This window comes from Dermacentor albipictus, chromosome 9 (assembly GCF_038994185.2).
Source record: "Dermacentor albipictus isolate Rhodes 1998 colony chromosome 9, USDA_Dalb.pri_finalv2, whole genome shotgun sequence".
In the NCBI taxonomy this organism is placed as follows: Eukaryota; Metazoa; Arthropoda; class Arachnida; order Ixodida; family Ixodidae; genus Dermacentor; species Dermacentor albipictus.
Window position 1 is genome coordinate 94,982,904 of NC_091829.1, and position 21,359 is coordinate 95,004,262.

At 46.5% G+C, this 21,359-nt stretch overlaps 1 protein-coding gene across 2 annotated transcripts; it reads right to left on the bottom strand.

Annotated features, from left to right (window-relative positions):
- Positions 1-2,002: 2,002 nt before the first annotated feature.
- On the bottom strand, positions 2,003-21,292 carry LOC139049512 (glucose-induced degradation protein 8 homolog). Of its 2 annotated transcripts, none has more exons than XM_070525047.1 (4): positions 21,002-21,292; positions 18,913-19,148; positions 5,933-6,118; positions 2,003-2,641 (listed from the first exon to the last, which is right to left on the bottom strand). In XM_070525047.1, exons 1-4 carry the CDS (start codon positions 21,033-21,035, stop codon positions 2,351-2,353), a joined length of 747 nt encoding a protein of 248 aa, XP_070381148.1. In that variant the 5' UTR covers positions 21,036-21,292; the 3' UTR covers positions 2,003-2,350. The 2 variants fall into 2 exon arrangements, with proteins under 2 accessions (XP_070381148.1, XP_070381149.1); XM_070525048.1 differs by having other exon boundaries at positions 2,003-2,629; positions 21,002-21,288.
- Between the last annotated feature and the right edge of the window lie 67 nt (positions 21,293-21,359).

Consider the following 21,359-nt stretch of genomic DNA (forward strand, 5'->3'; position numbering starts at 1 on the left):
GCAAAATTAACCAGGATCACACTGATCGACTAATCTCATCTAAATCACCTAATGTGTTAAGAGTAAGCTTTGGCTTGGGAGCTCCAGTCTAAGTACATAGGAACAGAGAAATACTTTTCTCTCAACAGCCACTGCAATGATATTGATGATTTTTGTAAATTATCAGGTTTTACGTGCCGAAACCACCTGCTGATTATGAGGCACGCCGAAGTGGAGGACTCCAGAAATTTTGACCATCTGGGGTTATTTAACGTGCACCTAAATCTAAGTACACAGGTGTTTTCACCCCCATTGAAATGTGGCTGCCATGGCCAGCATTCGATCTCGCGCCCTCGTGCTCAACAGCCCAACACCATAGCCACTGGGCAACCATGGCGGGTATAATGATGATGTTTGTTATCTTCAAAAGAACCTAAAGTTTAGCAGGAAGTGGGATTTCGATTTATTCCATCATATCTTTTTTTAGTTCCAAAACTTCAAGAAAGACAAGTAAGAAGTTTTTATCTCTACCTCAGCAATAAAAACAATATTACATCTTTGCAAAGTGTGCCCACTAATACATCTAAGGGGACAAAATTGATTTATTTATACACTGACATATACCAGTAATTTGCGAGCAGGGCTTTTTCAAAACCCTCGTAAACATTGTAAGAATGTCAGGCAAGCTTTGAACTATGCATCATATTTGTTCGCGTGATGTACCGTTTACAAAAGTTTACAAAACTGTGATCTCCGTGTTGGTGTTGAATTGCAGATTTGTTAACTTTGTGCTCCGAATCTTTTTGCCTTTTTGGCAGTTTTTGTGAAATGTTAGAGGTACTAAGTCAACATTATCCTCTCAAAAGTTGCAACAATTTACTTTCTCTCTCAAATGGGCCAAATGTCGTTCACACCAGACAAGAGGTCGTCTTAAGTGGGCATTTCTGCGTGTCACAAGGATTTGAATAGGGAAATCGGAGCTGGCCCTGTGGTAAACATTTTTTTAAAACAAACTTCTGATAAGACAGATTTCTCACGGTCCTGTAGAGCTTGGCTTATCTTGACAGAATTTCACAGTATGTTGTTATAATCAATGTTCAGCACGCGCTCACCTTTCCCAATGCAGCACTGCATTGGTACATTAGGCACAAGCACAAATTCCATTTATGTACAACTCATTCATACATATTTGTACTATTTATACAACTCATTTGTACAAATTGTCTACATTTAGGAAGGCAGTGAAAAGTAACTTGTGCGGTTCTGTGGTAGGGTGTAATAGGGGGGTCTCTGGAATAATTCTGACTGCAAGGGTGTCTTAAAGGGGTACATTAAACAGAAATGATTTTGCTGTGTTGGTAAACCAATTAGTAAACCAAAAAGATCACTCTCACCACGAGAAGAGGCCTGGTAAGCTAGAAAAAGTGCAAGACAAAAGTGGAGGCACCGCTGTGATGTTCTCGCACCAGCTCGCCGTGATGTCATGGATTTTGATAGCGTCTCCTAGGGCCTAGTTCATTGTTTATCGGTAAAAATCAACTACATAGTTCTTCAAAGGGGCCGAGAACTGAACATGACAAGTTTCGCAAACACTTACTGAGCCGACGCCAGCCCAAATCGGAACAAAATCAAAATATTTTGAACCCATGGTGTCACACTGACATGTACCGGTGCTGCGAGAATTTCCGAACTAAAAGAAAAATTAGGGGGCTTTCTTTTTACTTGTACTAATCTACTTATTATCACACAAGAGTAATGGAGCTTTAGATGATTAGCTTATCTTAGCTTACGTTTGGGTGGACATCTCATTTTTCCTTTATGAATACTTTAAACAAACTAGGCATTTTCATTTGGCGTCCCGTTAATATGCCCCAAATGCATAGTACACGAGCATTTTGGCATTTTGCATGCGTCCGAAAGTGGATTGTGCAGCGAGGATTGAACTCACGACCTCAAGCTGAGCATTGAAATGCCACAGCCACTGCACTACCATGGTGGATTAAAAGTGCAATGGTGCAGCTGCTAGTGCAAGCATGAAATCATATTTATTATGTCAAAAAAAGGGGTGACATCTGCCAACTCCTCCCTCCCACCCACCGGGAATAGTGGATAAGCCCTCAAACAGTACCACTTCTGCGGGCTTGCCCGATTGTCGCACAACTGAAGTGCTTTCTGCAGATGTGCTTCGTCGTTGCAGAAAAGGTCACCTTGATTCCCCACACACGTGCAGAAGATGGGCAGCAGACGGGCGATTGAAGTGCAGCGTTTTGTCCTCGCGCACCAAGCTTTCATTGAAGTCAAACAGTGCAGTAACCACTTGGGCAAAGAACAATGGGCATCAAACGGTGTGTCTTTGTCGCTCCTACTACTACTACTGCTGAGGGAACGGGTCGGCCAGTTGTGTTACTCTCGGGTAGCGCAACCGTGGCGCCCCCGGCGGCAGCTGCTCCAGCTGGTCCTGTGCCCAGAGCAATAGGCGCAGCATTACGGACAGCTGTGGCCGCGTTGCGTTCTGGTCCTCCAGCAGGGCAGCGTTCACTTCACTGGCCACCTTCTGCCGCTGAGACGGGTGTAGCAGGTCCCCAAACGGGCTCGACTGTGGCTCCTCAAACGCCAGCAGTGCCAGAGTCCGTTCCAGTTCAGACAGCACCTGTGCAAAGAGCTAACGGTACAGTCATGCTACAATAAAATGCAAACACAAGAAATTGAACTGGATCGCAAAATTTACCTTTTTAAATCTGCTGTTGTGTTCGACACAAGGAGTGATTAATTCACAGATTCTTAACTTTAGGTCCAGGGTGCACTTACAGCACAACTACACAATGATCAGACATCTCGCTTTAAAATAGTTAGGTGTAAGTGGTGACCTTTATTAGTGTGGTAAAATTATTAGTTTGAACAGTTTTGCCAAATTCATATCTTAGCCCATTCTCAACATACACCACGCACTTTACAGGCTCCACAAGGTGTCATTACCAACACTCATGCTCTCAGGTATGTCTCCACTATACTAAATACATTACTCAAGGCCATTGTGTGGTGGAAGTAAGATGGTTAAGGCAGAAAGCTGAGCTAGTTGGTTTGTGTAGTTTGACATGCAGCACTAGCATACACAAACAACATGGCAACACGATGGCTCATCCAGTCTTCATGTTCAGTTTTTCCGTAAACTACAGAAGAAAGCTGTTTCCGTTTACAGAAACTATTCCGTCAATGTAAATAGGCTAACGATAGTAGTGAAGTGAATGAGGCCCCAGCCTGGCTTTGAAATCTGCATACGATGGAATTTTCAAAAAGCTAAACGAGCTACACAATGATGGTTCCCAAATAAGCTACTTGGCTCATACTTCATGGAAAATCAGCAGACACTTATTTTTATAGCATGGAATGAAGACGGCACACAGCTCAAGTACCAACTGAATGATTACGCTCAAAGGGTATACAGTCAGCGAGCGATTTTTCAGATGGCCGATTATTCAAACACCTCCGAGGCCCCGCCACGCATTCCATAGAACCAATGTATAAGGACGTCTGAAATTTCAGATACTCAAATTCTTTGTCGTCGAATTTTAGGGACTTTTGCCCGACACCAAGACTAATACAGCATGAATCGAAGGCCCCATCACCGCCATTTTGATTATCTTGCAGCCTCAAACCAGCACTCTCAGATGCCAAGCTGCTGAGGCTGTAGACAACTGTGTTTTGCCACATGTTGATGGGTCCATTCGGCAAGCTTGGAGCGAGGTCGAGTGATCATATTGTGCTGTTGTACGCTCTGCATTGCCAGACCTAGCTGCTTCGATGATCACGACCGAGCGTCCTGCTATGTGGTGTCGTGCTTCTCATCGAGACCATTTACTGTGGTCATCTTTGCGAATGATTTCGAAGCACGCAAAGCCCTACAGCAGGTCGACAACAGAAAAGAAGTCGGCCTTGCCACAAGCTGGCGTCAGCAAGGAGCTCAGCATTTCGAAGCATATGATCTTGGATTTCCTCAGAAATAAGATCTTGTAAGAGACTGGAGAATCAACCGTGGTCAAAAAGAATAATGCGAGTTAAGGTGTCTACGTGAAGCTCGAGAAGGCTCTGCTGGTGTGGTTAAAGGCCATGATTGCTAAGTGGGTGCCGGTCTTGGGTTGCATCTTGAAACAAAAGGCGGAGGATCCTGCGCTTAAAATGTGTTATATCTGTTATATCTTGATTACTGTGGATTACGACTGATAAGAGAAAGGACAACGGACGCAATGGTGAGCAGTTCAATCAGCACCGGCCTATCCCCAGTAGGGAGTGATGTTTATTGCGTAACTAGCAGAGAGAAACATAGGAGGGCGCTAGCGATTACAAAACAAAATGAACGGCAAGGACTTTAAGTTCAGTGATGAGTGGCTGAGAAATTTCTCAAGAATTGAAATGACCGAGTTCAAGAAGATATGCAGCGAAGGCGGCATATCTAGTCAAAGCAGCAAATTTTAGTCAAATCGGGTTTATTGGCCAAGGATGGTTAGTGCCGATTCAGCCGTCGTGCAGTATCGCTACGGAAAGCTGCAGTCTTTGTTAGAGCAGGTTACACCTGAGAAAATTTTCAACTGTGATGAAACTAGGTTGTTTTACATATGTTCCTGGAGAAAACACTTGCGTTTTCTGGGCCGCTACTTTGTAACGATGCCTTATGCATTATCCTATGCTATTCTTATCATCCACCACACACGGCCGCCTGATCCCGTTGATAATGTGGGCAGACCGTCGCTCTGACCACTGGCCAAGCGCGAAAAGCCTGAAAAAGCATAGAATCGGAAAAAGCATCGCTACAAAATACTGGCCCTGATGACCCTTGCCATGGTTGCAAACACTGCAAGGAATGGCTCACCGTCCTTGTCGGCAACAAGGTGTTGATCAGTAAGGAGTCTTCAATGCTTGTCATAGGGAAGTAAAAAAATCCAAGGTGTTTGAAGGGGGGCAACCCTACCTGTTCTGTGCTAAGCAAACAAGAAAGTCTGCATAACACAGCAGTTATTCCAAGAATATCTCCGCAAGATGGAAAGAAGGTTCTAACACCAAAACCGAAAAGTTTTGATATTTGTGAACTGTGCTCATTATGGGCACGTTTAAGGACCTAAATGCTGGAATTCCTAAACGGAATTCTGCCACCTGAAGTTTCTTTACATGTCACGCGTGCTCAGCGGCATGATGCTGTGCTCAGACAATGCAAAACTTGCAGTGTTGACATAAGGTCTGCTGTAAGCAAGCTTGTAGACCCGTGGAAGATGGTAATTCAAGACGTGTTTCACAACTGTTTTTGGCATGCTGGCTTCAAATAACAGCGTGCCCGATCAGTCCCCTACCATGACGCAGTGCAGTTTCCGCACTGCTTTTGTGCAAAATAGAAATAGGATTTACCAATCCATTCAGTAAATGAAAGTGCGATGACATAGTAAGCATTTGTTTATCATTTTCTTGATACCCTTTAATGAAACATTCGCTTAATTTGAACATCTTTTTTCAATTTCGTGAAATCTAAATTAACGAACTTTTCCCGCATATGAGGACTGATGATGAAGACACACAAGAAAATGGTGCTACATGTATCTAAATTTGCTGTTGTCCAATTTTGGTGCGAAGAACAGCGAATGTACATACACGTAGCCGCATTTTATTGTGTGCGTCTTTGTCATCAGTCCTCATATATACCCTCTGAGCATGAACAAAGATTCAGTTCGTAGTTCAGCAATGTGTCGTCTTCCTTCCGTCCCGTCAAAATAAGTGTCTGCTTATTTCCAGAGGAGCTATACAAGAGCCACGGAACAAAACATACAGCTTAGATAGGTGCCTCAACTGAATTAATCCTGTTTGAATGCTTAAGCACAAGGAATAGGACAGTTGCCATGTCCTCAATTTTCCTTATTTAACCTTCTGTCCTAATGTAACTAAAGTTTCACGAGATCTAGCTTGTCACCTGTGGGTTCTCCTCCCCGCACTCGCTGAGGTGGTCCTGGGCGTAGGCAAGCGCCTCCTCGGTGCGCCCCTCGCGGATGAGTTCGATGAGGTGCTGCTGCCGCAGATGGAACAGCAGGCACCGGTCATTGTCAAGCAGCTCAGGGCGCAGACCATTCAGCAGGGCCACCGCTTCCAACACTCGGCCCTGGAGTGGGAATCAATGGCACACAATCAAATGTTAAATCTTTATTTCAACATCACATATACATACAATGCTCATGAATTCAAATGCAAACGATTCCTAAACTACTCCAGTGCATTATTTCCAGTTCCAGATTCACCTGCACTTGTAACAGTGGGTTATTTCAGATTCCAATACTCCATGGCCAGCTGGCAGATTCAGGCAGTATAATAATGGCAGAGAGTAACAGCAGTGGCTGTCCAGAAGAGCAGTATACTATCATTCTTTATCTGTATACTGTCATATTTATCAGCTTTCTTTATCCTTGCTCTTGCATGGATGATTCGGCTCATCTTTGGCGGCCATCACAAGTGCTCTATACTAACGCCGCTACAACTCCATGTTTAGAAACCAGCGACTGAGTGATTACATATCACATTTCCATGCATGCATAAAATGCTTTCACTGCTGTTCGAGTTTCAATTTATGAGCACCGGACACGATGTTGGGGGCACAGCCAAAGAAGCCATTCATTGGCTAGACAAGGATTGTGCCCGCTTACAGTGCAGCAGTTCTGCAGCCTGTTTATACAGAAGGACATGTACACTTACAAAATTTTAGTCACATCAGGTTTACTGGCACAGAAGAAACATAGACTACGCTGCGCCAGCCACAAGGTGTTGTAAAATCATAAGTAAAGCCAGCAAAAGCTGCATAACACCCTGCGATGTAAGCATAATAAATCTACCACTTGGTACTTTAGCTTACTTGCTACAGTTTAAACCACCTATGTCTGTCAAGTTTCCGCTTAAACAGTTCCACTAATGTGTTAACTGTAACATACTGAAACGTGCAAGCGGAGTTTGGATGAAGAGGAGAAGGAAGCTGGGCTGGGTCACATGTGGTGCTGTGAACTGCTTTCACTGAGCGATACCTCTGCGTTCTTCATCTCGTAAATAAATGTCATCCATTGTCACAATATCGTCACATTCGCTTATAATTCTTCCCGGCACGACACCGCCGGATTTTCTCCCTTTTATCTGCTCTACGGTCGCAAACCGACTTTGCCCCTTGACACGGCGCTTCCTCCTGCATCGATCTCAACAAGCGAGTATGCGCGCGACGCCATCGCTCTCGCCGACCATGCACGCCAGCTTGCCCGTGCTCGACTGACGGACTCGCAAACCACTCAGCAACGTCAGTACAATGCCCGCCACCGTGACGTACAGTTTTCGCCTGGTGCGCTCGTGCTCTTGTGGTCGCCCTCTCGTCACGTCAGACTTTCACAAAAGCTCCTTTCGCGATACACAGGGCCCTACCGCGTGCTGCGCCAGGTGACGCCTGTGACGTACGAAATTGCCCCTGTGAGCTCAACCTCGTCATCTACTGTGGCACCTAGTGATGTCGTGCACGTCAGTAGGCTTAAGGCCTACTACACTGTTTCCAAGTCCGGCCTTTAGTCGCTCCGGGACGGCGCTTTTGCCGCCGGGGGTAGTGCTACGGAATAGTATTACCGATGACGAAGAGGCGAACAGTAAGAAGACGACGACAACGATTGGAGGCTAGCGCGGGCTGTTGCCTCTTGGCCAAGTGCGGCGTATTACGTTGTAAATATACTTGTATATAGCTTTTCATTTGCGTCTTCTTACGTAACAATATGTAGGTTTTGCCATCAACTTTGAAGATATATATTTCTCAAAACTGAAGCTAAGTACAGGATATCTGCTAAATGAAAACTACTTCATCATTCCTGGGCTTCAGTTTCCCTATCGGAACGTGTGCTCTATACTGATTAATTAGAAAGCTGATGAATAAAAATGTGTTATTACAATTGGCTGACGTCACTGCAATTAGTTTTGCAAGTTGAGTCTGCCTCTTTGAGCAGTTCAAGTGATATGACTGAATTGCGATATTTACTACAGGATAGCTTTAATAAGCCTGTTTTCAGTAATATAAATAGCCTGGTATATATGATTATCTATGGACAGCCGCAGAAGCAGAGAGGTAAAGCAATACCCTAACTCAATGAGCACAGTATCGAATGCAATGTGTGGAGGTGGTAACTTCAGTTTTCACTGTTTGTGTGCTGTTCTTTCTCTATTCACTTCAGCCCCATTCTAAACAGAAGCACGAGGTTGGCGCATCTCCACACACATAAAACTTAAATGCCGCACGAATGTCCTTGGTTTCAATTACAGTAGGCCTCCTTAATAGCTTAATTCACTTAACGAGCATCTCATTTCCCCTTATTCTCTTAGCCTATTGGAGGCGGCAGTAAATGCAACAGGCTGCTTTTCAAGACGATGCATCTAGTTCAAATGAGGAGCTGGGATGAAAAAAGTAAGACAACTTTTCAATGCCACAATGACAGATGGCACGGCTGGTTCCTTTAGTCAGAGTGGCCTGTATGTTTGAGATCTAGGAAATAAAGTGGGTTTGTCCAATTAGGATGTCGAAAATATTAAGCTGTACCCATAATATAATGACTGTCGACGGTAATCTAAGTGCGAACTACAATGCCAAATGATAACAGGATGCAGTATATCCTGTTGTAATCACTGCACCCCCCTTAAATCTCTGAAGCAACCCCCACTATCCCTAGAATCCTGGCTGTGTTGCAATGACTACCCATCTAGTGGCCCCACCCATTGCGAGGGTATCTGTTGCGGATGGCACAGAATCGCTTTAATAGAGAGTTTTAGTATAGCGTAAAGCAGCAAACGCAAAGAGTTAGCGGTGCTGAGAATGCTGCAGACGGGCTCCTTTCCGTCTCGCTCGAGGCTGAGCCACTACTCTCCAGGTGTGGATCCCCGCTGCCCAGACTGCGGCGAGGAACGGTCGACCTTGAACCACATGCTGTGGCAATGTTCTGCTTTGCGCCACTCGCCTTTAAACCGGCAAGAAGACTGGGATGAAGCCGTCAAGAGCACCGACCTTCAAGTCCAGCTTCGGGCTGTCCAAAGGGCCTGCGACAGGGCTGAAGATCACGGTCTTCCGCCCCCGGCGCAGGTGCGGCCCGCGACTACGACACGGTAGTTCCTTAGGACCAATTAAAGTTTCTTGTCTGTCTGTCTGTCTGTTAGCGTTGCGTGCACCACACTGCGCATGCGCTATACGTAAACGCTGCTGGAGCTCTTACGTACGTACGCTATTTTCAGGATTTAGCGTTGAACGCTAACGCACGCAAGGGGAGCCTTACGTACGGCAAGATGGCGGCGCCAGTCGAAGTGAGAGCAGCCCGCTTCGGATCTATCGAGTCGTCTGCCTGCACTGCTAGGCTCTATCCTACCCCACTAATGCTCGTGTTCGCCTTAGATTTGTGTGATGATGCTTCGGCAGCGGCGCACAGGTGACAAATGGGCGTTGTTTGCGATATACGTTCTCGATTAGCCGGGCAGTAGGCTTAACTAGAGGGTTTGCTCATGGAGTTAGTAGAACAACTCTATGGGTTTTCTAATGTTTGCTGTAGCCGCCTCGAGATGGCGCCCAAGTGTATTTCGCTCGTTCGCTTGGTGGAAAGCCGCATGTGGAGCCGATGCACGTCATGTTTTCCGCGGCAAAACACAGTAGTGTGGTCGGTGCTGTGGTCACAATGCGTGTGCGTTTTACCAATGACGACGATATGAACCTCGTGAAGGAGGTTTTCGCCTTGAACCCATTCGGATGGACGTCAAGGTGGGCGTCCGTTGGAAAAAATTGGAAAGACGTGGGAAATCCGCTTTCTGGAAGCGAAATCACCGGCGAAACGTATCCTCCGGTATAGCTTCGACGCTGAGTGGATCTTGAGGACACGTAGAACCTGCGCGGTCGCTCTCATTCCCGAAGCATGAGGGCGTCTATGTCACCCCAACTTAAAAAGGACACGTAATATGGGTACCACAGAACACTCGATCGCGGCATGCCAAGATTAATCGGTGTGTTTCGCGACTCTCGACAAAACAACGCTCGAACCAAACACCTACATGCGTGATTAACGCAGCGACTGTGGCTTTCGATAAGCTTGACTTAGGGACACACTTGCAGATTCGGCATTGGTAAGCTCGACATTTCGTGTGGATTTGGCTTTCCAGTACTTTGTGTCTTTACATCTAGATGGCGCTGTATTTGTTTGCGTTAACGTTATCGCTTTTCTCCGTTCCGCTATTCTAAAACACTACCTTGTGCCGCGCAGTGCAGTCTTTCTTTGCATTAGCGTTGCGTCGCACGCTAACGCTAACGCAAGGATTTTACGCTATACTAAAACTCTCTAATTTATTTAAGGTTACATCCCGTGTGTTACCATGGCACATCCATTTTGGGGCGTCGACCAAGAATAGGCATATCACATTTGCAGCTAGTGGCAAAGTTCTCTGCTCAGTCTCGTACCTAGTGGCCCCTATTGTCAGCTCAGTAAGATAGCAGCCAGCACAAACCTAGTGGCAGAAGCTAGTAGACAACTTGGGTCACGGGGTGTGTGAAAGAGATTAGATACATATTACAATGTAGATGACATTCCCAAAGAATGCTAATTGCATTGAAAAAGAAAGAGGGCAGTGATGGAACCAAGGCTGCCACCGAAATGGCGCAATCCATCAAGTATGTTGAATACTCAACGCAGATGGAAGTTCTGACCCAACCTGTGCGCCCTTTCCTAAGCACACTGGTACAGTAAGGGGTCCCCCCACCCTCCGGCAGCAGGCTTACACCCGCTACCTCCCTGAACCATTCCAGCCAAGTGTTTTATGCACAAGGCCATGGCTCAGGTGATGTTCACTAGGTTAATAGGGGTATATGTGTTTAGTGAGTACAGCCATGCGTGACATGTCGCCATAGCGATAAATGTAGGCAGTTGGTAAATAAAAAAATGTTCTGGGCCACAGAAAGAACCATCAAAAAGAAAAGAAAAAAGGAGGCTGACAACAAAACAAAGGCTGCCATCGAAATGGCACAATCCATCAGGTCTGCTTTGCAACACAGATGTAGTTTGTGACCCGACCTATGCACACTTTCATACTGGCACACTAGATGGTCTCGCTACCCACTGGTGTGCAGTAACTGATCTTATGTACAGTAATTAAATAGGACCACAAAATCTATGTGTTCATAAAAATAGCATACTTTCAAGCATGCATTTTTTTCCCACACAACATACACGACTAGAACAGCCTGCTGCCCAAAGTTTTCATGCCTTTCTCTTTTTTTTTTCTAATGGTTCGCAGAACTTCTTACATTAGAGAACGCCTTTAGAAGGTGTCTGTAGGGTATGGTTGTGAGACGTTATGCTTATTTTTCATGATTTCCTTGTTTTTCTGAGTTGTTGACAACTAGAAAAGTTGTTAAGTGTTCGTTACATTGCTTTGTATCTCTATAAAATGTGTTACATTAGTGCTTTCTCACTACAATAGTGCCCTAAAGGTGCTGTAGTTATACGCGTAGTGCACGCCAATGGACTGGTGGCGGCCTTGCAAGGTGTGCTTGGGAAAGAAGCCAGCCGTGCACCGTAGTTTTCTGCATCGTTGATTGTGCTCCTCCGTCTTATTCACATTTTCAGAGCAACATAAGCAACACTCTTCGCATGTGTGGGGTGGCCAAAGCTTCAAGGAATGTCGAAGGAGGATTGTTGCACGGTGGGGTGATCAAATATCGGCAAAAACCTCTCGGCTATATGGTTCTAATCATTCCCCGCAAAACCTCATCAGCGGGAGCAACGGTAGCAATGGATCATTGCCGTTCGCCGGAAAGCTTCCGGTTGTGATCTCAACACTCGGGCTTGGTCAACGTCTCCATGACTACATTCGTGACTTCCTGAGGGGAAGGCAGGCCTCGCTACGAGTTGGTTCCCTGCAGTCAGAGCCAGTCGAACTGGGCGACAGGGGTACCCCGCAGGGCTTGGTGTTATCCCCTACTCTCTTCAACCTGGCCATGATAGGACTGTCCAGGCAACTGGCTCGAATCGAGAACTTCCAACATACCATCTATGCAGATGACATGACCACGTGGGTGGCAAAGGGAGCGAAAGACAAATCGAGCACACTTTACAAAATGCGATCCAAACCACTGAGGAGTACCTCAAACCAACAGGCCTGTGGTGCTCGCCGAGCAAGTCTGAGCTGCTGCTATATAGACCCACGAGACGAGGGCCCAAACCCAAGGGATGGGACACAGGCACCGACCCATGTGTCCGCCTGTACACCGCTGAAGGCAACACAATTCCGGTGGTCGGTCACATCAAGGTGTTGGGCATGACAATAGAGGCGAATGGCTTGAACACTAGGCTGTTTTAGCAGAGCGTTTTTGACGGTCCGCTCCGCTCAGCGGGCTAGCGGAAGCGCAAGTGCGCATGCGCGACACGTTCAGCAGTGAGCGGGCGAGCGGACGGGAGCCCCCTCTCCGCTAGAAAGCTTTCTCAGCGGAGCGCGGCGAGCGCGTCAAGCGGGTCTAGCGAAGCAAAATGGCTGCCCCCAGTGCTGCTGGCCCGTCCATGAGGTCGTTTGAATCGGGATTTGTAAAGCGCTAACCTAGAGTACACTTTAGGAGACACGAAGATCTTCTACTTCGGGAGGTTGTAGCCATGAACCCGTTTCAGAACCATGCCATGTGTTTACGTTTGTTTATGCGGACCACGTTTTAGGTGTACCGAAAGAGCAAAAAACCTTGTCTTGGCTACAACACAGCGTAACGGCTTCGTTAATGTAAGATTTATATATATATATATATATATATATATATATATATATATATATATATAAGAAATGAAAATGCAATGTACTGCGTGAAATGCCTTCAGACATTTGACCAATTCCATATATATTATTTTATTGCGGCAATTCTTACAGCTTGAATATTATGTTCATAGCGGTTTTACCTTCTGCGGCAAGGTGGCGCGTCAGGCAAGCACATGCCTTTCGGACGCAGCCGGGCGCTCCGCTAAAACTGATTCTTCGTCCGCCGCTCCGCTAACTGTGAGCGGGTACGCGAGAGCGGAGCGGACCGTCAAAAACGTTCTGCTAAAACACTCTACTATCGCAGTCGCTAAGCTCACCACGAAGGCCGAGAACACCACCCACCTACTGAGAAGTGTGGCCAACCGGCATCACGGGCTCAAAGAGAACAACCTGCTTAGACTGGCACAGGCCTTCGTTATCAGTCACTTCGTGTACATTGCGGCCATGCACAATTGGTCCAAAGTGGAGAAAGACAAGTTTGAAATGCTCCTGCGTAAGGTAGCCAAGAGAGCCATGGGTCTACCCACGCACACGAGCACAGAGGCAATGGACACATTAGGCATGTACAACACACTGAGCGGGATTGTGGAGGCACAGGAACAGGCACAGATCACCAGGCTATCCGGTGCACGTGCGGGCAGATGGATACTACGAGAAATCGGCGTCGTGCCTCGGGAGATCGAGTGTAAGTAACAGCCACGGGCTAACACCCGGCCAGAGGAAAAAGATCAAGGGAGCCCCTCTGCCCAGGACTATAAACCCAGAGCACAACATTGACAGAAGACTTGCTCGAGCCAAAGCACTCCTCCGTCAGGCAGCCGCCTCCAGGAAAGCATGCTGCTTTACGGACGCAGCCAAATATCCTGGCAGAGGAGCCTATGTAGCAGCGGTGGTCAACAAAGATGGCAGGGTCATCAACGCGTGCACGGTCCACACTGATAGTCCTGAGGTGGACAAGCAGGTGGCCATCAGCCTTGCACTCTTAGAAGACGATAAAAGCTTGGTATACTGTGACTCCAAGAGGGCAATTCTGTCTTTCAGAACAGGGAGCATATCCCCGACCATCGGCAGAATACTTGGTACTCAATACCTCCCCCCACACTACATCAATTTGTTCCCGGCACGCATGGGACCATTAGAGGGGCCACTCCCTAACCTCAATGACACGCGGCCGCACGAGACCTGACTCACCGTGCGAGCCCAGACTCCCTCTTAGCAGGATGGGAGAGCGAGTGTGACCCCCTCGTCACTTCCAACGACCTAGCTCTAGGTTAGTCAAGAGAACCATGCCCCTACCGCACAAAGCACTCAATAAAGTGCAAGAAGTCACGTAGAGGCAGCTTCAGACAGGCACCTACCTATGCCAGGCCTTCCTGCACAATATCTTTCCGGATGCGCACCCTCACAATGCATGTCGCTTTTGTAAAGATATAGCTAGCCTTGCTAACATGCTCTCGGGTTGCCCCCTGGCGCCGGGGGCCAGGACTACCAAGGAAGGGTGGGACCGAGCTCCACGCAGCTCGGACCTTGAAGCACAGCTTTGGGCTGTCAATCGGGCCCGCGACGGGGCGGAGGGGCATGGCCTCTCTGCCCGACGTGGGAGCAGCCCACTGCATGCTAATCACGCGCACCGAGGGACCTCAAGAAAGTTGTTAATTCATCCATGCATCCTTCCTTCTGTTGTGTTGGTGTTTCTTCCACTCGACCATATTCAGACAGGTAAGCAACGAAGTTTGTCTGCATTGCAGCATGCGATTTAAAGGTATTTCGCTAAAGTTCTGAATGCCGTTTGCTGCTTCTACCATTTGCTGCTTCTTTACCGCGATGTGCTAGCTAGGCAGCATGACTGCACGAATGCATCGCGTGTTATTTTAAAGCTACTGAAGCTTGCAAAAACTGAAATCACAGGTTTTATGCAGCAGGGTAAATCTTCGCACCAGCTTTCATGCACTTAATGTTTTTACATCTATTTTATGCGTGGCTTCGTGCATGTTGAACCGTTGCTAGTTGCTTCATGCATAACTGTTGTTGATTTTTTTTTTTCTTTTTTTGAGGTGCTAGGTTTTCAGCCTGCCTTGTTTGTAAAGGGTCTAAATCCTGTTGTGTCTTATTGGAATGATAAAGCAAGTGCTTCTTTAACAGCTTTATTCTTTTCACCTGAGGTCATCTTAGATATTGCAGTATCTTGGAAAATGCGTTAAGAAAATAGATAGTCCAGGGTGAGAATTGCTAATAGTTGCTGCATATGGTATTTCTGTTCCATTTTCGCTGAAAAGCTTGCGTCACGTTTGGGAAGTCATCACACCTCTATGCTGTCTGAGTAGACTTATTGTGCAAAGTGATTTGTTTGTTTCACAACATAGTCCCTTTTTGCATGTGAATTTTCTACTCAATTGAATTCTTTCTTATTATGCTTACACTGCAAAGGACTAAACCCAGCCTTGCCTTTAAATAGATCATGTGGTATCCCTCTCTATTAACATTCGAGAAAGAAAATAAATACTACTGAAAAGTTGGTCAAACTAGCTTTGTACGTTTCCAAGTAGTTCCCTCAGGGAATTTAAGATTGCGAAAACAGCAGCGGGAACAGCCGTTCATCGACGTATGCAGCAGAATCGCATCGGCGGTACATCGCCAGCTCGCGCTCTTATTAGTCCGTGCATTTGGTGGCTTTGCTGACTATTGTACGAATTTCCATCAATAAATTCGCAATTACTCTTCTTGAGGCGACTTTGACAGCACTTATTTGGCAATGTCACGTGTATTCATCAGCAGGAAGATCACTACGACATCTGCAGACATCGCACTGTGCGGATTTGTTTGAGAAATAAGTCTGCACTAACGACGTGTGCCTATTATTGAGGTACAGAAGCAGCATTACGGCAAAGGTCGAACTTATAAAAAAAAATGATCAAGACATTGCATTACTCAACAGATCCTAGTGGCTAGTTAACATGAGCTCCACTTTGTGTAAATGGGGTTCATTGCGTTTGTCTATGGGATGCACCTGGAACGTATGTGGACCAAGCTCTTGTCCCAAACACTGGTAACATCGTGTTCATGCCTGCGCCCATAGAGGCCAGCGCCTTCCCTACAGCTCTCACTGAAGAAGCAGCAGTCTGGCACCCGAACAAAGGAGAAATCTCATCCGCAAACTTCAGCCATCCTTGGTGCAAAGAGCAGTCGTCTGCTACTGCTCCCTAACGTACTGTTGGAAGCGCCTGCCAGGTGGCGTCAGTGGCGCCTCTATAGGCGGTGCACTATGCACATACTTAAACAAACAGCTTTACAGAGCCAAAAATCTACATTGGCATTGCTCAAGGGTGCTCTAGGTTCAAATATGCATGTCACACATGTCTTCCTTTCTATTCCATTTATCAATGCACAAATTAAATGTCCACTTTACTTAAAGGGCCCCTCACCAGGTCTGCCCATTTTAAGCTGACAAGTGCAGTTCATGCAATGCGCATTAACGATCGTGTCTGCTAAGTATGACATTTCTATGCGCTGAAAAAGAGCTTAAATTTCAAGCCAAATGCCGTTTTCCCTTCCCCTCGTGGGCACCGCGCTCCCAGCTGGAAAGTCGACGTCTATCACGCAAGTGCGCCTAGGTACATAGCAGTGCTGTGATGTTGCTCATAGTGACATGTGACTTTGAGAATCGTACAAGGCAACAGCAATTATTTGTTTAATCTGTTGCTTCAATAGATGAATTAACATTCAGAGAAATAACAAAACATACAAACCAAACGTCAGCATGTTTTTGTTCTACTTCATACTGTAGCAAGGGAAATACACATCAGTTTCGTCTGCTTGTTCACTCGTCGTGTACGCAGAGAATGAAACTGTCATTTCTTGTGTTTCAGTGCTGCGATCATGCTCTTTCGTGCTCTCACGCCCGCCTCAGTGCTGCGATTCTGGCAATGACTTATACCGCTAATCAGGTGTCCTCGTGCACTGCACGCAAAATCGTCTGCTGCGCAAATTGAAACAATCGCGACAGCTCGCGTGTGAGACCATCACCGGAAGTGCGCCATTCAGCAAAAACACAGTGAGAGAGAGAGGAGAAAAAAAAAGGCAGGGCCTGTGACATATGCATCACGTGATCCTTCAGCTCTGGTATGGGAAAACACAAGGAATTTTGCTTGTGGAGGCTAGATGGGGCAAGTGGGGGGGAGAGAGAGAGAGAGAGAGAGAGAGAGAGAGAGAGAGAGAGAGAGAGAGAGGGAGAGAGAGTTTATGTAGGCAGTGCTCCTTCAAAATGCTAGCCACCTGCAGCTGCATGGCGAGAACCCTCCCAAGTGTTTTCTGTGAGTGAGCTCCCCTCCTGAAATCACAAATTCGCAGCACTTCAAATATTTCTATCTCTGCTATTAATGAATTAACTTTAACATTAAACATTAACGAGCTCCGTTAACTCTTTGGGTGCCAAGTGTCTTTCCAAAGTCAATTTCTTTCAATGTAACAAACACATCAGCAGGCTTTAAGTTCAAATGCTAGTTATTAGTGATACATAGGTGAATATTTTACAAACTTTTTATATCTGAAAACTCAACCAATCATTAAGACATGCAGATTAGTGTTCCTCTGGCAACGTGACTTCGTCGCTGTCATTGTGCCTTGAAGACACCCCATAATCAATATCGAAGTCCCCTAACTTGGAGTTCGAAATAAGTTTTTGAATTTCTGCACCATTCATAAAATGTGCAGGCTTTTTGTGCTCGTCCACTAAGTCGTAAAATTAGGGACACGAGCAAGACTGACAGACTACAAACTTTGTGGTCCCGTCTTACGTACAAAAACAAAACGTACCATAAAATTTTGGTTTAACCAACTTGTAAGTAGACAGTGCAACTAGTCTATGGATGTTTCATGTTTGCAAATTGTCTCGGGTGCAGTCGAGTATGGTCAAGCATGGCATTAAAAAGGTTAAATACATCTGTACTTTCAGAAACAGTTCATCCAATACTGCAGCTTGCCGATGTTTTCATGAGTGAAGAACGGCAGCAGCCACATTGTACCGTTCACTTTACACAGTACACACCTTGTGCAAAAAGAATTGTCAGTATTGCCAGCATTTGGGAGGGAGATAGTTCAGGCTTTGCACAAGAGATGCCAAGCCTCACTTCACACAAGCTGAGCTGGCATGAACATTTGTAAAGTGCATGCAGGATGAACTGAAACGAACTGTAGAAGAGGCAACCACTGAATAGCTATACCTGGAGACATATCCTTGGGCAATCACTCACGGCGATGGTACCACTTCCACAAGAGTTAACATAAGTCTGCCAACGAGAGCTCCTTTCTTGTGTATGGCCGATCCTTATGCGCATGCACCCAGAGCCCATCCTTGGGAAAGTGAAATTACCTCCAAAAGTGATCACCCGAGAATGTGTCCTGTGTTCTACATGCCACATGTACTGCCCAAGGCCACCTCCACCAACCCGCCGTGGTTGCTCAGTGGCTATGGTGTTCAGCTGCTGAGGAAGAGGTCGCGGGATTGAATCCCGGCCACAGCGGCCGCATTTCGATGGGGGCGAAATGCGAAAACACCCGTGTGCTTAGATTTAAGTGCACGTTAAAGAACCCCAGGTGGTCGAAATTCTCGGAGTCCTCCACTACGATGTGCCTCATAATCAGAAAGTGGTTTTGGCACGTAAAACCCCATAATTTAATTTCATTTAACCACCTCCATCAGCTCAAATACGGGTTGATGGAGGTTCAAACCTCCATCAAATAGGTTCAAATACTCAAACGGGTTTAACACTTCAAAACAACACATATTATGAGACAGAGAGAGCAAGGACAGGAAAGGCAGGGAGGTCGACCATACCATACTATTACTATGAGAGACATCATAGTGGACGTCTAAGGACTAATTTTTACCGGTAGGGTTGTCTAACATGCAGCATACATAAGCATTTTTGCATTATGCTTCCACAGCCAGGAGTTGAACTGACAACTTAGTGCCCAGCAGCACACGGACACTAAGCCGTGTAGGGAAGGAAGAGGGTTTCTGAAGGGTGATGAGAAGAGAAAAAAAAGGAATGTACACATCCTCTGTGAGAATTTTTGCAATACAGAAACACACAAAGGGATAAAGACAAGGCTTGCCTCCTGCAGACAGTCACGTATCCGGATGCGTTCGTCAAGCGAGTCAAGTGACACAGGCGGGACCACGCCAGCTTCGAGCCGGAACTTGTCGGCAGCCTCCTTGAAGCCCTCGGTGACCAGGTAGTCCATGACTAGGCGGTTCAAATCACTGCGGTGCAGGTGGACACCATCTAACCTCTCTAGCCACTCCACCCGACTTGGCTCCTCTGTGCTGGGAGCTGCCTTGTCGCTGGACCCTGCACAGTGTCCAACACCACCCTCTGATGAGTTAGTTTCCAATACAGTTAGAGCTGAACGGTGTTCGCAGAAGTTTACAAGTCTGCACAACTATGAAGATTGTGGTAACAGAACCAATGGATATTAACAGAGCATTTGCTTAGAACTTAATTTCTCTGCCCTCAAACCACCTCAATGCTGAAAGTGGTTTGCCACCTGTCTTGTATAATAATAATAATATATGGGGCTTTACGTGCCAAAACCACTTTCTGATTATGAGGCACGCCGTAGTGGGGGACTCCGGAAATTTTGACCACCTGGGGTTCTTTAACGTGCACCTAAATCTAAGTACACGGGTGTTTTCGCATTTCGCCCCCATCGAAATGCGGCCGCCGTGGCACCTGTCTCGTATGATCATGGGACGTATTCTGAAACGTTCGCCGCGGCGAACTTTTCGCACTGGCCACGCCTCCGCCGTAGCGGCGCGCGCTGAATGGCTGCTTTGACAAAACCGGAAATTCACTTGCGCCACCTGAATTTCCGGTTTTGTCAAAGCAGCCATTCAGCGCGCGCCGCTACGGCGGAGGCGTGGCCAGTGCGAAAAGTTCGCCGCGGCGAACGTTTCAGAATACGTCCCCATCTCCTGTCCCTAGATCAGGCAGCTCTCAAACACTTAGGCTGCCTTATCAACCAAAGGCTGTCTGAATTTCTCCCACAATAATCGTTCACATCTAGCCGCATAATCAAAGGAGTAGCTGGTCTTCGTAAAAATATAGAATAGATGTACATGACACTACTGCATTTCGAAACCACGCCCACATTTTTGTTATAAGCATTTAATTATGGGTACTTCCAGGTTCACTTGAATTGCAACAAAATCTATGTGTGACAGGTCTGCAATCTGCTTTCACTTCCACAAAGCACGAAGAACCGCAATTGAATATGCCTACATATCACTGCTAATTCACGATGCAGTTGCTTTACCAAGTGCACACATGTATTAGAAAAGAAACATGTATTACAAAGAAAGCCTTTATTAATCGGTTCCCTGGTTCTTTTAGGCCTCTCTCACGCGCTTAATCTGCACAATATCTGAAGTTCAAGCTGCTTTCACCGCCTGACATAAGTAGCACAGCCGAAAATTGTTTTGAAATACAAGATCATCTTCCACCTCACATATAACTTTACTACGTGCAGCAAGTTTAATAAAAGGTACAATGAGACTGTTGTGGGTTGTTCTTAGGTACCACAATCAAGAACGACGAAAGAAGTTTCAAGGCAGGTTCCTTTTCACTGTTTGACGGCATCCTCTGCTTTCTTCGGTCGTGCGCCGAGCTATTCTATCGCCTCAACGCAACGCGAAAGGTTTTCGGGCGTGCAAACGAAAAGAAGCTCAGCTAGTAATTGAAGGGAAGTGCTATCAATGTGAGTCGCACTACCGTTCAAGTATCAGAGGCGAAGGCCTTGCGTGCGCCACATACAATTACACAGTGAGCGCGGGTGTTGGCCCTTTCACTGCACCTTCTAGCGACAGCTCATATTACCAAACACCCATAACTTATGGCCTCGAGAGAGAGATAACACTCGAAAGGCACCCGAAGCATGCGAGAGCCTTTTGTATATACGATTTATCTCCCCTTAGACTTGTAAATCCAGCCTTACTACAATGCGCCCAACTGCGTCGGACACAAATACATTAAGCACCCAGGCGTAATGAAACCTGGGAGTTTTTGGGCATAAATTGGCACCACTACTACTTCCTCCGTGTTGGCACAACCTAGGACTGCTTGCTCATCGCACAACTGAAAAGTCGCGGTTGTGAAATGTGACTAACTACCGTCTTTTTCTAACTCACATATATTTAACTACTCACTCGATTTGCTCAGAGATGTCGAGCTTTGACTCATGGCTGCGGTACAGCTAACCCAGCTGCTCAGTGCGTTGTAAACTAGCGCTTCCACAAGACTGCTGCCGCTGGCTGCTCTCGGACCTCTCAGCGAGTTGTGGGGGACAGGCAGCTAGTCGCGACGATGTCGGCAACTCACGGCACACTCGGTGACACACACAGAAACATCATAATTCGTTTACAAGGCTCCAAACTACCGCACAGGCAGAGTTACGCGCACAAAAATACAGACGACGGTGTGTCTCGTGCGACTAGCAGCAGATAGCCTAGCCCACAGCACACATACACAAGCAAACACGACAAACACACGCACATACAGCAGCTG